The sequence below is a fragment of the Manis pentadactyla genome, chromosome 13 (assembly GCF_030020395.1).
Source record: "Manis pentadactyla isolate mManPen7 chromosome 13, mManPen7.hap1, whole genome shotgun sequence".
Taxonomy (NCBI): domain Eukaryota; kingdom Metazoa; phylum Chordata; class Mammalia; order Pholidota; family Manidae; genus Manis; species Manis pentadactyla.
The window spans coordinates 5876927-5893310 of NC_080031.1; the positions used below are offsets into that span (position 1 = coordinate 5876927).

Genomic DNA, 16384 nt, shown 5'->3' on the forward strand with positions numbered 1-16384 from the left:
GAAGATCAAACAGCCACAACATTTCCTTAAGCCAAAGCCTAATCCAGAGCAAGGCCTTAACTCACTTCAATTCTGTGAAGGCTCAGAAAAATGAGGAAACTTCAGAAGAAAAATTTGAAGCTAGCAAAGGTTAGTTCATGAGGTTTAAGGAGAGAATCTTCTCTAACAGAAAAGTACAAGGTAAAGGGGCAAGTGCTGATGTAGAAGCCGCAGCAAGTTATCCAGGAGATCTGGCTTAGATCATTCATGAAGGCGGCTACACTGAACAACAGATTCTCAATGTAGACGAAACAGCCCTCTCTTGGAAGAAGTTGCCATCTAGGACTTTCGTAGCTAGAGAGGAGAGGTTAGTGCCTGGCTTCAAAGGACAGGCTGACTCTCTTGTTAGGGCTAATGCAGCTGGTGACTTTAAGTTGAAGCCAGTGCTCATGTACCATTCCAAAAATCCCAGTGCCCTTAAGAATTATGCAAAATCTGTACCTCTCCTGGAAGAAGTCGAAATATCAACATAAATGGGAGTTTGAAAGGAGTTGATTCTGACCCTGATGGATGACTTTGTGGGTTTCAAGACTTCAGTGGAGGAAGTAACTGCTGATGTGGTGGAAATAGCAAGAGAAATAGAATTAGAAGTGGAACGGAAGATGTGACTAAATGGATGAAGTCTCATGGTCAAACTTGAAGGGATTAAGAGCTGCTTCTTATGGATGACCAAGGAAAGTGGTATCTTGAGATAGAATCTACTCCTGGTTAGGATGCTTGGAAGATTGTTGAAATGACAACAAAAAATTCAGAAAATTGCATAATCTTAGTTGATAAAACAGTGACAGGGTTTGAGAGAATCGACTCCAATTTTTAAAGAAGTTCTATGGGTAAAATGCTACAGCTTTGCATGCTACAGAGAAATTATTCATGAAAGGAAGAGTCAGTTGATGCAGCAATTGTTGTCTTATCTTAAGAAATTGCCACAGCCATGCCAGCCTTCAGCCACCAACCACCATGATCAGTCAGCAGCTGTTGACATGGGAGGCACCACCCTCTGTCTGAAATGAGATTACAGCTCACTGAAAGCTCAGGTGATGGTTAGCATCTTTTAGCAATAAATTATTTTTAAATTAAGGTATGTATGTCTTTTTTGACAATGCTATCATACACTTAATAGACTACAGTATAGTATAAACAACTTTTCTATGCAATGGGAAACCAAAAAATTAATTTGACTCTATCTTTTTTGTGGTATTTGTTTTGTTGCCATGGTCAGGAACTGAAGCTGCAGTATCTCCAAGATAATTCTTTATATTTTGGATCTATACATCTGGATATATATGGATTGCAAATATCTTTGATTCTGTACGTGCATTTTTGCCTTATATGGTGTCTTGATAAGTTCTTTTAAAGTAGTAGAATTTTATTAATATTATTAATATTTTCCTTTATCATTAATGCTATTTATGGTCCTGTTTAAGAAACTTTTCTCTATCATGAAGTCATGAAGATAATTTTCTTATGTTATCTTCTAAGACTTTATAGATTTGCCCTCTACATTTAGGTCTATGACAGTCTCACCAGAGGGTTTCAGCCCCAGGCAAGTTCACTCTGGATTCAGTGAGATGGAATAACGACAATGGAACGCTGGGGATAAAAGTGTTTATATCAAGCTTTATATACCAAGCTTTATTCTTGGGGTGGCAGGTTGAGTGCTAGAATTACATCTGGAAAGTCTGCGATGTGTCTCCATCTCTGCCTCCCTGCGAGCTCTTTACCTTATGGCTCATTGCCAACAGGTGTGTAAGCATCTATGGTGCAGTAGGCCAGTTACATTATTTCATGTGCTCAGTGGGCAAGTAGATTAGGGTCAGGTGAGGATTCTGGCCATAGGAACTTACATTTTCCCTACAAGAACCCATCTAGTTTTTTGTTTGTTTATTGTTTTTGGTATAGTGTAAGGTTAAGGTTTAGTGTGATTCTCTGCCCTGCATTATGGATACCCAGCTGTTCCACTACTACTTTTGGAAAAGACCACTCCTTTGTGATAAGTTTATGGAGTATATACATGTGGGTCTCTTTCTAGATTTTTCTGTTCCATGAAATTATTGTCTTTCCCTGACACAGAAAAACCCATGTAAATGGAAAGTATAAAATAAGGTGTTAGGAATAAGCACAAATATAAACCGTAAACTCACCAATTAAAAACAAAGACTGTTACCTTGGTTTTTAAAAATCTAGTTACATATTTGTCTTGCCAATGGGTTTCAGCCCTGGGCAAGTTCGCTATGGATTCAATGTGACCAAAGAAAATTGACAGCAGAACGCTCTTTGGGATGAAAGGGTTGTACCCAACTTTATTTCCAGGTGGCAGGTCAGTCACTAGAATCCCATTCACTCAGAGCGAGTCTGTATGCAGCAAGCCGGTCTCTGCCTCTGGGCCGCTCTGTCCGCACAGCCGTCCTCTGGGCCTCTCTGCCTGCACAGCTGTCCCGCACAGCCGTCCTCTGGGCCTCTGTCCTCGGCACTGCCACCACTCCAGCCTCTGCTCTGCTCTGCTTTCCTGCAGCCTTGCAGCCCTGCCACCGTGTCGCACAGTGCACTGGGTGGAGCTCTTTATAGAGAGTCAACAGCCATGTATTGCCCACAGGTGTCAGTGAGCTAGTCAACCATGGCCAGGTGAGAATCCTGGCCACAGGAACTCTCATTTTATCCACAATATTTTTTAAAAGAAACTCACTTAATACATAAGAGTTCAAAAAAGACGAAAGTAAAAGATGGAAAATTCTGAGGGTCCTGCTCTTATATGGGAAAGGATGGTATAGACTCCATGCTTTGCTGGGTCCAGGTCCCTAGTGGTCGTTAAAAACTCCTGCCCCTACATTATGGAGATTTACTTCCAGGGCAGCCATGTGTTGTTTCTGCCCTGGGAATTTTCTTTGTTTTGTGAAGTGAGCCATACATTTAAAAGGAATTCGCCATATTTCACCTTGCATTTTTCAGGTATTTGTACAATGTATTTCCCCCCGACTGCCAACCCCGTGTTTAGTATACCATGTTGTCTGAACAGTTTTAAGCACCCTCTCTTTTAGGGGGACCACTAAAAATGTAAAATGATTGCCTGTTGGCAGGGAGGGTCAGGGATCATTTCTTAATGTCTTAGGCATTTTTCATATTTCTGCAAAAGAGCGCATATTTTATTTATTTATTTATTTTTTATTGAAGGGTAGTTGACACACAGTATTACATTAGTTTCAGGTGTACAACACAGTGATTCAACATTTATATACATGATAATTCTAGGTACCAGCTATCACCATACCAAGTTGTTACAATATTTTGACTATATTCCTTATGCTATACATTACATCCCAGTTACTTATTTATTTTACAATTGGAAGTGCGTATATATATATATATATATATATTTTTTTTTTTTTGTGTGTGTGTGTGTGTGTGAGGGCATCTCTCATATTTATTGACCAAATGGTTGTTGACAACAATAAAATTCTGTATAGGGGGGTCAATGCTCAATGCACAATCATTAATCCACCCCAAGCCTAATTTTCGTCAGTCTCCAATCTTTTGAAGCTTAACGAACAAGTTCTTACATGGAGAACAAATTCTTACATAGTGAATAAGTTACATGGTGAACATTACAGGGGCAGTCATCACAGAAGCTTTCGGTTTTGCTCATGCATTATGAACTATAAACAGTCAGTTCAAATATGAATATTCATTTGATTTTTATACTTGATTTATATGGATACCACATTTCTCTCTTTATTATTATTATTTTTAATAATATGCTGAAGTGGGAGGTAGATACAAGATAAAGGTAGAAAACATAGTTTAGTGTTGTAAGAGAGCAAATGTAGATGATCAGGTGTGTGCCTGTAGCCTATGTGTTAATCCACGCTAGACATGGGCAAGAGCGCATATTTTATAACATTCTTTTAAACTTCAAAAAGGAAATTGTCCTTAAGATGCTTCAAGTAATAGCCTTTCTTTTCTGTTTGTTGCAGGTGGTACGGTTGTGTCAGAACCCAAAGCTGGCGCTAAAAAACAGCCCACCTTATATCTTAGACCTGCTACCTGATTCCTACCAGCATCTCCGGACTGTCTTGTCAAGATATGAGGGGAAGATGGAGACACTTGGAGAAAATGAGTATTTTAGGGTGTTCATGGAGAATTTGATGAAGAAAACTAAGCAGACTATAAGCCTCTTCAAAGAGGGGAAAGAAAGAATGTATGAAGAGAATTCTCAGCCTAGGTAATGGAGAATACCACACATATTTATTCAGGTCTGTGACTGCCTGAATGGGTAACTCATACAAGTAGTTGAATTGGTTTTAATTGATTGTCAGCAGCAATGCAAAGCTGACACTTGATTTAAAGGTATATTTTATATAAAAGATTGCCTTGGAAAGTCTTGAACCATCCCTAGCTTTGATAAATTTGTTCACCTCTGAAAAGCCGTTTTACAGTCATGGAGTTGAGGGGAGACAGTAGGTCCTTGATCATGAAAGTTTTTGGACAGGTGAAAGTTTGAAAGAAAGAAGGTTGGGTTAAGTTAAAGTCGGAAGTAAATAGTAGGTCAGTTTTGCTAGTGCTGTAGCCTGTTAGGTAGGTTATAAGTATAGGATAGCGGGGAAAAAATTAAGCAGTGGTTTAGATAATTGTGTTATTATGAGTTATAAGAAATACATATTTGGTCATTCATATGATCAAATATGTATTTCCCAGGTATATTTGGTCTTCATGCACAGTTTCTGAAAACACTGCAGTCTTAAAGGTGAAACAGGTGTTTTGTCATGTTAATGAGAGACTGTTGGACCTCCACCCAAGGGCAGGGGCTGGAGGCTGAATCAGCCCATAGTCAGTAACTTAGTCAACTATGACTGCAACAAGCCCTCAGAAAACCCATGGGAAGAGCTCTCTCTCTCTCTCTCTCTCTCTCTCTCTCTCTCTCTCTCTCTCTCTCTCTCTCTCTCTCTCTTTGCTCTGCTCGGTTGGATCCTGTTTCTTGGTTGGAGAGAGCTTCTATGCCTGGGGAACCAGAGGTCCTCCACAGGCCGCTAAGCCAGGCCCCAAGCTCCACGAGGATAGCAGCTCCTTTATCTGGGACCCTGCTCTGTGTCTCTCTTCACCGGGCTGGTAACTTGTATCCTGTACAGTATCCTTTGTTAAACTGGTAAACATAAGTGTTTTCCTGAGTTCTGTGAGCTGCTCTAGCAAATTAAACAAACCTAAGGGGGAACCTCCAATCTGTAGCCAGTAGGTCAGAAGCACAGGTAACTGCCTGGGACTTGTGACCTGCATCTGGAGTCGGGGGTAGGGGGAAGTCTTGTAGGACGGAGCCCTTAACTTGGGAATCTGGTGCTGTCTCTGGGCAGATAGCATCAGAATTGAGTTCTCCAATACCCTGCTGGTGTTTGAGAATTGCTTGGTGTTAGGTTATGTGTGGGAAAACCCCCTCCCACATACCTACACACATGGAATCGGGTCTGGGTACCTGAATGAAGTTACACTACTATTACTGCTGTGTATAACATTGTTATTGTTATACATACATGTAGGGAAAACTTGCACCATTGCATTTGGTGTTGGAGGAGTGGGAATCTCAGTAATGTTCTTGGTTTTGGTAATAAAGCAAACTGAAATGACATTTCTTTTACAGGTAAAGTGACTTCATGTGGAATAGATGTTGGCAAATGCAGTTAATTCAATAAATACTTGAGGAACCACTATGTGTTCTTTGGTATTTGTTAAATACTAAAAACTATTGGCTATCCTGTATGTTACTAGCTTGTTTGTTAGTCACATACTGGGAGAGAGGTAGATTGATTGTAGGTATAGTTGGTGTTTGGTTTTGTTGAGTTGGAAATAAATGTTAACTCTTCTAGAACAAGTAACAAAGTGTAAATTCCACTAGAACTTTTTGGGGAGTAAATTACTCTTGAAGAGTGACGTGAATTAGGAGGGACAGTAATTTCTGAGGGCATTAAGTTAGCATGCAAGACTCAAGCAGTAACTCAGCAAATGGTATCCTGGTAGCCTCCCACTCCTTTTGACTGTTGGCTTAGATTTTGGAAACCTTCATCTCTCACTTAAAATTTAGCCACATCGTTAATCATGTTACCTTTACTGCAACAAATTACTCAGGTTTGGTCCAGAGTGTCAGTCCTTTTTTCTTTAAAAGATGTCTGGTGACTGGTAATTCGTAATCACAATATAAGTTGGTCATGGGGATGGTAGCAGCGTGGAGAATATAGTCAGTTATTCTGTAACATCTTTCTGTGGTGCCCCAGAACCATCTTTCTATGTTGTAACCTCACTACATGGGGTGAGGATTTAATATTATGGGTAACTGTTGAAGCACTGTGTTGTATATTTGAAACCAATGTAAGATTGTATATCAACTATACTTCAAATTAAAAAAAGATTTCTGGTGAGTGAATTCAACTTAGAGGAACCTTTGTAGCTTCTGATTTATATGAAAATGAAGTCTGTCCATTTAAATATTTAAATTTCGTGACTTTTATTAAAAACTTGACTATAGGAACCTTAGCTAACTAGTCATTTTGTATTGCTGAGTTTTTAAAAAAATAGCTGTTAGGTACCAAAACTTTAAAATTTAATTTACCATCTGCAGTGAACTAGGTAATGCTAGGGGGTGAGAAGGAGAGTTTAGCATTCAGTTATGATGTAATGTGATAAATGATTTAGTAGAGATAGTACAAAATGGTGTGTGAACACGTTTTGCCTAGTGGCATCAGAGTCTAAGATGGTACAGATGAAGTGGTACTTGAACTAGGTTTTGAAGGATAAATAGGAGTTTTCCAGAAGTGAAAAAGGCCTTTAAACAGTGGCATGAAAATGCAGGCTGTATAGAACATGAGCAGTCTAGATTTGGCTAGAATTGGGTAAGACAGATAAGCTGGAAATCAGGTTAGAGTCAGATTGTAACTGTTCTTCACCTTTCATCATTCTCCTAGAGGTAATAGACCACCATGGAACAGTTTTTAAGAGTGTTTTCATAGTGAAATAAAACTTGTAGATTTTCCAGTCTTCTTAGAGCATACTAAACATTGTTTAACTTTTTTAAATGACTGATAGTTCATCACTGAGAGACAATATAGTGTGCTGGTTAGGAAGATGGACAATGCCTGAGTTTGAATCTTAAGTTTGCCACTTACTTAGCTATGTGGTCCCTCAGTTTCTTCATCTGTAAAATGAGATAATAGTAGTGCTATCTTTTCTTTTCTTTTGGTATCATTAATATACACTTACATGAGCAACATTGTGGTTACTAAATTTCCCCCATTATCAAGTCCCCACCACATATCCCACTACATTCGCTGTCCATCAGCATAGTAAGATGCTATAGAATCACTACTTGTGTTCTGTGTGCTATAATAGTAGTACTATCTTTGTAGGGTTGTTAGGAATTATTAAATGAGAAACTAAATGTTCAGTACTTAGAATAGTGATTGGCACAACAGAAGTGATAAGTAGGTTAGCCCTCATCTCTATTACCACATTATTTTTATTACTATGAGCATAGATTATTGTATCAGTGATACTGCCAGGACCTAATAAAGAATTTGCCCTTACTAAATGACTTTATACTCTGCTTGCAAGATCTTTTGCCTTTTTTAAAACCTTATACTGTCAGTGTATCTGTCTATCAATTTTATTTTCCCTAATACAAAGTTTCTAATGCATTACAGGCTTTGAATCCATACAGCCAGGTTTGTACAAATTATATGTAAAGTGAGAGTATATAAATTTCAGGTAAGAATCAAGAATTTTTTCTTGTAAAAGAGAACATATGGCTTTACAGTATGATCATACGGTATGATCTGTGTTTTGGTTGCTTAGAGGCTTTTTTTCTATTTAGTTTTTTTTATTATTATTATTAAGGTATCATTGATATACACTCTTATGGAGGTTTCACAAGAAAAACAATGTGGTTATTACATTCACCCTTATTATCGAGTCCCACCCTATATCCCATTGCAGTCACTGTCCATCTGTGTAGCTAGGTGCCACAAAGTCCCTATTTGTCTTCTCTGAGCTACACTGTCTTCCCCGTGACCCCACACACGCCACGTGCACCAATCATGATACCCCATAATCCCCTTCCCATTTAGTTTTTAAAATTGAGATATAAATCACATACCATAAAATTCACCCTTTTAAAGTGTATATAATTCAGCGGTTTTTAGTGTGTTCACAAAGTTGTGTATCTGTCACCACTATCTAATTCCAGAACATTTCCATCACCCAAAAAGAAACCCCATATTCATTAGCAGTAGCTTCCCATTTCACATGCCTGCTCCCTGCAGCCCTTGGCAGTGACTAATACCTACTTTCTCTCTCAATTTGCTTGTTTTAGACAAAGTAAGTGGAATCATATAACATGGCCTTTTTTATCTGGCTTTTTTCACTTTGCATGTTACCACAAACCATCCATGTTACAGCATAGATCACTACATTCCTTTTTATGGTAAATGATATTTTATTGCATGGATATTCCACATTTTGATTATGGGCATTTGGGTTGTTTGTACTTTTGACTATTATGAATAATTCTGCTATGAACATTTGTGTTCACGTTTTTGTGTTGACTGTATGTTTTCAGTTCTCTTGGGTATATACTGAAGGAGTGGAATTGCTGAGTCATATAGTGATTCTATGTTTAACTTTTTGAGGAACCACCAAACTCCTTTCCACAGCAGCTGCACCATTTTACAGTCCCACCCATGTGTGAGGGTTCCAATTTCTCACCAGCACTTGTTATTGTTTTGTTTTGTTTTGTTTTGTTTGTTATAGTCATCCTACTTGGTTTGAAGAGGATACTCATTGTGGTTTTGAATTGCATTTCCCTAATGAGTAATAATGTGAGCATCTTTTCATGTGTTTATTGGCCTTTTGTATGTCTTCTTTGGAGGAAGGTCTGTTCAGATCCTTTGCCCATTTTCCATTGGGTTATTTGTCTTTGTATTGTAGAGTTGTAAGAAGTCTTTACATATTCTGAATACTAGACCCTTATCAGATACATGATTTATTAAACTTTACTCCCCTTCTGTGGGTCATCTTTTCAATTTCTTGATGATATCATTTGAATATTATTTTGAAAATAAAATTTGAAAATTTTGATGAAGCCCAATATTTTTTCTTTGGTTACTTGTGGTTTTGATGTCATAGCTAAGAGACCATTGCCTAATCTAAGGTCATGAGGATTGCATCTATGATCATTTTGAGTTAATTTTTTATATGGTGCAAGTTAAGGATCCAACTTTAGTCTTTTGCATGTGGATATCCTTTAGTGGCAGCACCATTTGTTGAAAAGACCATTCTTTTTCCATTGAATTGTCTTGTTGTCCTTGTCAAAAGTCAATTGGCCATAGGTATAAAGGCTTATTTCTGGGCTTTCTATTCTTTTGGCCTATATGTCTATCCTTGTGCCAGTACCACACCATCTTGATTACTGTAGCTTTGTAGTAGAGCTTTGAAATCAGGAAATATGAGTCCTCCAACTTCGTGTTTCTTTTTCAAGATTGTTTTAGCTATTGAGGTTACTTGAGATTCTTTATGAATTTTGAAATTCCCCAAAGGGCAGCTACAATTCTGATGGGAAGTACATTGGACCTGTAGCTCAGTTTGGTGGAGGGATTGCCATCTTAATACTAAGTCTAATCTATGAACATGGGATGTCTTTCCATTATTTAGATCTTCTCTGACTTCTTTCACAGCAGAGTTCTGTAGTTTTCAGCATATAAGTCTCTCATCTCCTTGGGTGAATTTATTCCTAAGTATTTTATTCTTTCTGATGCTATTGTAAGTGGAATTGTTTTCCTAATTCCATTTTTGGATAGTTTGTTGCTGGTGTATAGTATACAACTGTTTTTTGTATGTTGATATTGTATTCTGCAACTCTGCAGAGTTCATTTATTGGTTTTAGTAGTTTTTTTAGTGGATTCCTTAGAATTTCCTACAAACAAGATCACGTCATGTGCAAACACAGATAGTTTTACTTCTTTTGTGGATGCCTTTTGATTTCTTTTTTTTGCCTAACTGCTCTGGCTAGAACTTCATAGAGCTCTGGATAGAACCCATGTGAACGGAAGTGGTGAGAGCAGGCATCCTTGTCTTGTTCTTGATATTAGGAGGAAAGCTTTCAGTCTTTCACCCATGAGTATCATGTTAGCTGAGTTTTAATAGATGCCCTTTATCAGGCTGAGAAAATTTCCTTCTGTTTCTTGTTTGCTCAAGGTTTATCATGAAAGGGTTTCAGGCCTTATATACTTCATTCCTGGTTTTTCTTCTTGAGAGACTGAAATTTGTAGACTTGTAAAATTCTAGAAAAAGTGAGTATCTTAAGTTGCACTAAGGGCAAGAATGTAGGAATAGCTGAAGCCAGGGTTGAAATTGCTGCTAGGACTCTATCTGCAGTCTCTCAGTGTGCATTCATGACTGAATTGAAGGAAAATCTGGCCTCTGCTACACCAAGATTTACATCTTAAGAGTTTTTACTCTTAGTCTGACTCTTAGTTCCACTTTTGACTTTAGCTGGGTATAGATCAACCGATTATTTCCAGACCAATCAACTCTGGCAAGAAAATCTAAGCACTAAGATGATTGCAGCACAGGCCAGGTGTCATTCTGGACGATACTACTGTGGCTTAGGGGACATGTCCGTTCCCCAAAGTCATGTGCATGAAGGAATTTGTTCCTAGACTGAATGTTGAGGAGCTAATAATCCCTTAAATATTCCCTAGAAGGGTGCATATAAGTGTATCTGTCTGTATATGATATAGTTCATTCCTGTCTTTACTTTAGAGAGGATATTGGATTAATTAAATTCTTTAAAGATAAATTAGCCCTCATATTTCTTGGACTGTAAAAAAATGAGTTAGGCAAAAACTATAAGCTGCTTGCTGTCTTGCCTTTGATCATTAACCCTATTTTTTGCACCTGTTTCCCTTTTAGCACAGGACGTTAGTAGAAGCTGAATGGGATTATGCAGTTAATTTTAAAAGCTCACTATCTTATTGTATCCATTTTGGAAGTAAGATTGAACTTTTCTATTGTAACTACAGTGGTCTTTTTAGAAGTAGCTATAAACTGAAATGATCAGGATTTGGTCTTGTATTTAGCTAGGAATAATTCAGAAATAATCACAGCTCATGTTCTAACTATTCATTAAAGAAAAATTAGTCTTGAGCACCTTCTTGCTGGTAGGCACTGCTCTGCAGTCAGTGATAGAGCAATGCATAGGACACACGTCGTCCCTTCTCTCACAAAGCTTATAAACTTATGTTTTTAGCTTTTAATCTGTTAACTTTCACTGTCCCTCCAGTGGAAAAGTGGTGTCTTATGGACTAGAAAGAAGTGTTTGGGCTGCTATAGTCTTTCCCTAGCACCCCAAAAGCAGGTTTCAGTATGTGTGCCAAATCCTGCTGGTAGATCATGGTGGCTTAGCTCTTTCTAAGTTTCTCAGTTGAGGAGTTTGAGTTGGGTAGGAATAGATTCCCCCTTAGATTAGGAACACCTTTCCTACAGTTGGGAACAGGGCAGCATCAGGCTGCTGTATCTTTTCAGTCCAGGAGAGAGATGTTGATGGTGTGAACTAAAGTGGTGGTTGTAGAGAAGGAAAGAAGTGGGTGGTACCTGACATGCTTTAAAGCTAGTTTGACGTGACTTGCTAATGGGTTGGGTGAGGTTCTGATTTGATCAGTTGGACAAATGGTGTATAATAGGAAGCCACAGAAAGGTATTTAAACAGGAGAAGGACATGATCTAATATTTATTTTACAATGATAGTATTGGCTGCTGTGTGGGAAAAGGGTCAGGCTTGTGGGGGTATAGCAAGGATGCAAATAGAGGGATAGGTTACAAGGTCATTGCTGTAGGCCACACGAGAGGTGAGACAGCCTAGACTAGGGCAGAGAAAGTTGAAAGGAAGAAAAATGGAGAGACAGGAGACATACTGGAGCCAGAATCAGTAACTGCTGGTGGAAAAAAGAAGGTAGGAAAGGACAATAAGGAAGAATTAAGGACTACTTGTAGGTTGCTGGTCATTGACTCTGCCAAAGGTGGCCGCATTCAAATGGTAACTTGGGGGTATAGATGTGAGGAGGAGGAGAATGAGAGTGAGGGGAGCCTGGAGGTCTCATTTTGGACATGTTTAATTTTGAGGTCTTTTTATGAGCCATCTAAGGCAGTATGTCAAGCAGGCAATTGCCGACTAGAGTTTGGGGTTCAGAGGCAGAGGCTGTTGAATACAGATAGAAATCTGGTGGTCAGAACAGCATTTAAAGCCATGAGAGCAGACAGAATCATCTAGGGAGTGAGGAGTCAGCACGGGACATTCCAAAGGAAGCACCATTGAGGGAGAAAGAAAGGGGAGAATAGATTACAACAGCCAACAAAGAAAATTAAACAAAAACAAATCTCTAAGTGAAAAATCAGCAAAGGAAATGAATAATCCACAAAAGAAGAAGTATGAAAGGTCAAATATGAATATTAAACAACAACCCAGTTTGCTAGTCATGTTTTCTTTTGGCTTGCAAAATAGACAAAAAAATTGAAAATCTACTTATAATTAGTATTTAAAATGAGGGTGCAGGAAAATGAATTGTGATAGGAATGAAATTGGTTGAGCCTTTCTGGAGGTTGGTTTTCATAGAAAGATACAGAATTTTGCTCAATAGTTCCACTTTAGCAGCTTAATCCAAAAGAAGTGGGAAGGGATCTGGGTTAGAATATAGCTACAGAGCCATTCTTTAACATGCTGTATATAATAGGGAAAACTACAAACAATCAAAATATTCAGCTTCAGAAGATGATTGTATAAATAACAGAAACTATGGTGTACTATGTAGACATTAAAATTTTTTGTTGATGAAGATTAATGACAGGCAAAAAATATATTCCAGAAATAGGTAAAGGTGGTCAAAAGGTACAAACTTCTAGCTATAGAATAAATAAATCCTGGGGATGTAATGTACAACATGATAACTGTTCTATTCCTATAAAAGAAAAAAATGGAAATAGGCTACAGAACTACGGAATTGTATGTATAACTAATAAGATTTCATTTTTGTAAAAAATATTTGAAAATAGGAAAAATCTAGAGGCAATGATACCAAAATATTAACAGTAGTTATCTCTAGGGTTAGGAATTAGAGGTAGTTTTAATTTTCTTCCTGTTTGTTTTCTAAATTTTCTACAGTGAATATGTAATCAATTAAATTACTTTTAAAAGAGAAAAATGTGACACTTCTTAGGTGACAGTATGGATCCATAAGCAAAATCTTGAAAAACTTCCTATTTATTGCAGTAACATTATTGACAGATTCAGCGGAGTTCAGCAAACCCCATCTTGTTAAGTCCCATCATGAGAGGCTAGAAAGCTGGGTCAAAATGGACAAGGTGAAGATTAACAAAGGTAGAGAGTCATATTTAGTTCTCAGCACCATCCTGTACAATTATAAGGTGATAGTGTTGTAGACTAGCCAGTCATATGTTACTGTGGTTTACTATTGTTACCACACATACAATCATTAATACATGATAATAAGATCTATTATCTTCCTAGAAAATCTATTGTAGGAGTAAGCTGTATATTAGTGCCTAAAGTATTGTTTGTTTTTTTAAAACCAAGCATCTACGTGGTTGTATGGAGCTTTTGTTTACTAATGTAGTTTTTCTCAAGCTTTTTGGTTTTAGGACCCCTTTACATTCTAAAATTCACTGAGAACCTCAAAGAGCTTTTGTGTATATGGGTTTTATCTCCCAATAATTACCATATTCAATATTAAAGCAGAAAATTTTAAAACTCAGATATTTAAAATAACGTTTAAACAACATTTAAAAATAACAGTAATAAGCTCATTACATGTTAACATGAAAACATTTGTATGGAGAGCATTTTCCAAAAAAAAATTAGCTTCATGTGTTTGCAAATCTCTTAAAAACCACCTCAGTGAACATTTTGTACTTTGTTACATTAAAATGCATTGGACTGTCTTGCACCTGGAATGAATCTTTTACCCATACATGATTTTGTAACATCATGCATTGGTCACTTAGAAAATACTAGTTTGCTAGATTATATAGATTTATTGTAAGTGTTGATAATCATTACACAATCACATTCGTTAATTAAACCTCAATAGAAAAGTTTTATTAGGAAGCAGTTAAGTGTACCATGATGGATGGATATTTTCAAAAATTCTAATTTATGCTTAAAAGCTTGAGTTTTATCATTGCAAACAAAAATTATCAGCTGTTTTCCTTGAAGTGACAGGTCACTTTGTTAATTTTGGAGACACTCTCCTCCAAATACCCAAGTCTGAGTAAACCATACTTTGTCTATTAGTCATTCTTTCAAGTAAAAATGATATTCTACACCATATATGAAAATCCCACTGCTAACGTCATCCTCAGTGGTGAAAGACTGAAAGCTTTTCATCCTAATATCAAGAACAAGACAGGATGCCTGCTCATATAGGTTCTATCCAGACTTCTGTGAAGTTCTAGCCAGAGTATTTAGCAAGAAAAGAAATTAAATTCTATCCAGAGTTCTATAAAGTTTTAGCCAGAGCAGTTAGGCAAGAGAAAGAAATTAAAAGGCATCCACAAAAGAAAGAAGTAAAACTGTGTTTGCACATGACATGATCTTGTTTGTAGAAAATCCTAAGGAATCAATTAAAAACACCCCTACTAAAACCAATAAATGGGTTCTGCAGAGTTGTAGGCTACAAGGTCAACATACAAAAACCAGTTATATTTTACACACCAGCAACAAATTGTCCAAAAATGGAATTAGGAAAACAATTTCATTTATGATAGCATGAGAAAGAATAAAATACTTAGGAATAAATTCACCCAAGGAGATTAGAGACTTATATGCTGAAAACTGCAGAACCCTACTGTTGAAAGAAGTCAGAGAAGATCTAAATAAGTGGAAAGACATCCCATGTTCATAGATCAGAAAACAGTATTGTTAAGATGGCAATCCCTCCCCCCCACCAAACTGATCTACAGGTCCAGCGCAATTCCAATCAGAATTTTAGCTGCCCTTTTGGGGAATTTCAAAATTTATAAAGAATCTCAAGTGACCTCAATAGCTAAAACAATCTTGAAAAAGAAACACAAAGGAAATGTAAGTTAAAACCACAGCTAGATACTACTTTATACTTATGAGGATGGTGAAAATGGGAGACATTGGAACCCTCGTGCATTGCTGTGGCAATATGAAATGGTGCAACCACTGCGTAAAACAGTTTGGTGGTTCCTCAAAAAGTTGAAAATAGAATTACTGTATGATCTAGTAATTCTGTAGGTATTTACCCAAAACAATTGACAGTTATTTGCACACCCCTCGTATCATTATTCATGATGGCCAAAAGGTAGAAACAGCCCCAGTGTCCCTCAGCAGATGAATGTATAAATAAAATGTATACACATACAATGGAATATTTCCTAGCTATGAAAAGGAATGAAATTCTGATGCATGCTACATCATAGATGAACCTTAAAAATATTTTGCTGAGTGAAACAAGCCAGACACAAAAGAATAAATACTGTATGATCCACTTACATGAGGTGTCTAGCATAGGCAAATTCATAGAGAGAGAAAGGAGAACAGAGATTACCAAGGGCTGGGCAGCAGGAGAATAGGCAGTTACTGTTAACATTTCTGTTTGGGATGATGGAAATCCTGGAAATGGGTGGTGGTGGTGGTGGTTACACAACATTGTGAATGCACTTAATGCTACTGAATTATACACTTAAAAATGATTTAAATGGTTTGCAAAAAAGGTGTCCCATGAAAAAAAGCAACTACTTCCACTAGCAATTTAAACATTACACAAGTGCTTTTCCTGATGTCAGCCATCGTTACACAGAAGTGCTTTGTGTGTACTTCTCATTTTTGGCACACAGAATATTCAAAAAGCATGTCCTCAAAACAGTTTAGATTTAATACAGTTGATCTTTCCTGCTTCATCAAGAACATTCTTAAGTGCACCTAGTATTTGGTGTGTTGACTGTAAGCTGTGAAGAATATAGTGCCTACATGTACGGTTTAGTGCTACTGTCTTGGTTCATTCTAAGGCACTGGCAGTCTTACCACCACTGCCTTAGTCCTGTCAGCACAGTGGGAAAGAAAATCATGGGGTATCTTAGAATCATGGAAATAATTTTAAAATTGCAGACCCTCTGGAAGGGTCTCAAGGATCCCCAGGGACTGTGTAGCACCCTCTGAGAAGCACTGTATTGATGCACACATTTTAAAATGCTGTAGCCACATGATAGGGAGTTGAAAATGTAGTGAAAGAAAAATGATTAATGCTACTGTCATTTTGATGCAATTCCTCTAACCTCT

General features: G+C 37.4%; 1 protein-coding gene across 3 annotated transcripts in view; it reads left to right on the plus strand.

Moving 5' to 3' along the window:
• CBL (Cbl proto-oncogene) overlaps nucleotides 1–16384 on the plus strand; it is a 377716-nt gene that overhangs the window by 19156 nt on the left and 342176 nt on the right. For 2 of the 3 annotated variants that reach the window (XR_008993515.1, XM_036920027.2), the window contains exon 2: nucleotides 4008–4255. Coding sequence is in view for 2 of the 3 variants with exons in the window: in XM_036920027.2 (XP_036775922.2) it covers nucleotides 4008–4255 (248 nt within the window). In the remaining variant the exon portion in view is untranslated. Of the gene's footprint in view, nucleotides 1–1534; nucleotides 1782–4007; nucleotides 4256–16384 lie in introns of those variants that run through there. The other variant, XM_057491146.1, reaches the window with a different exon arrangement.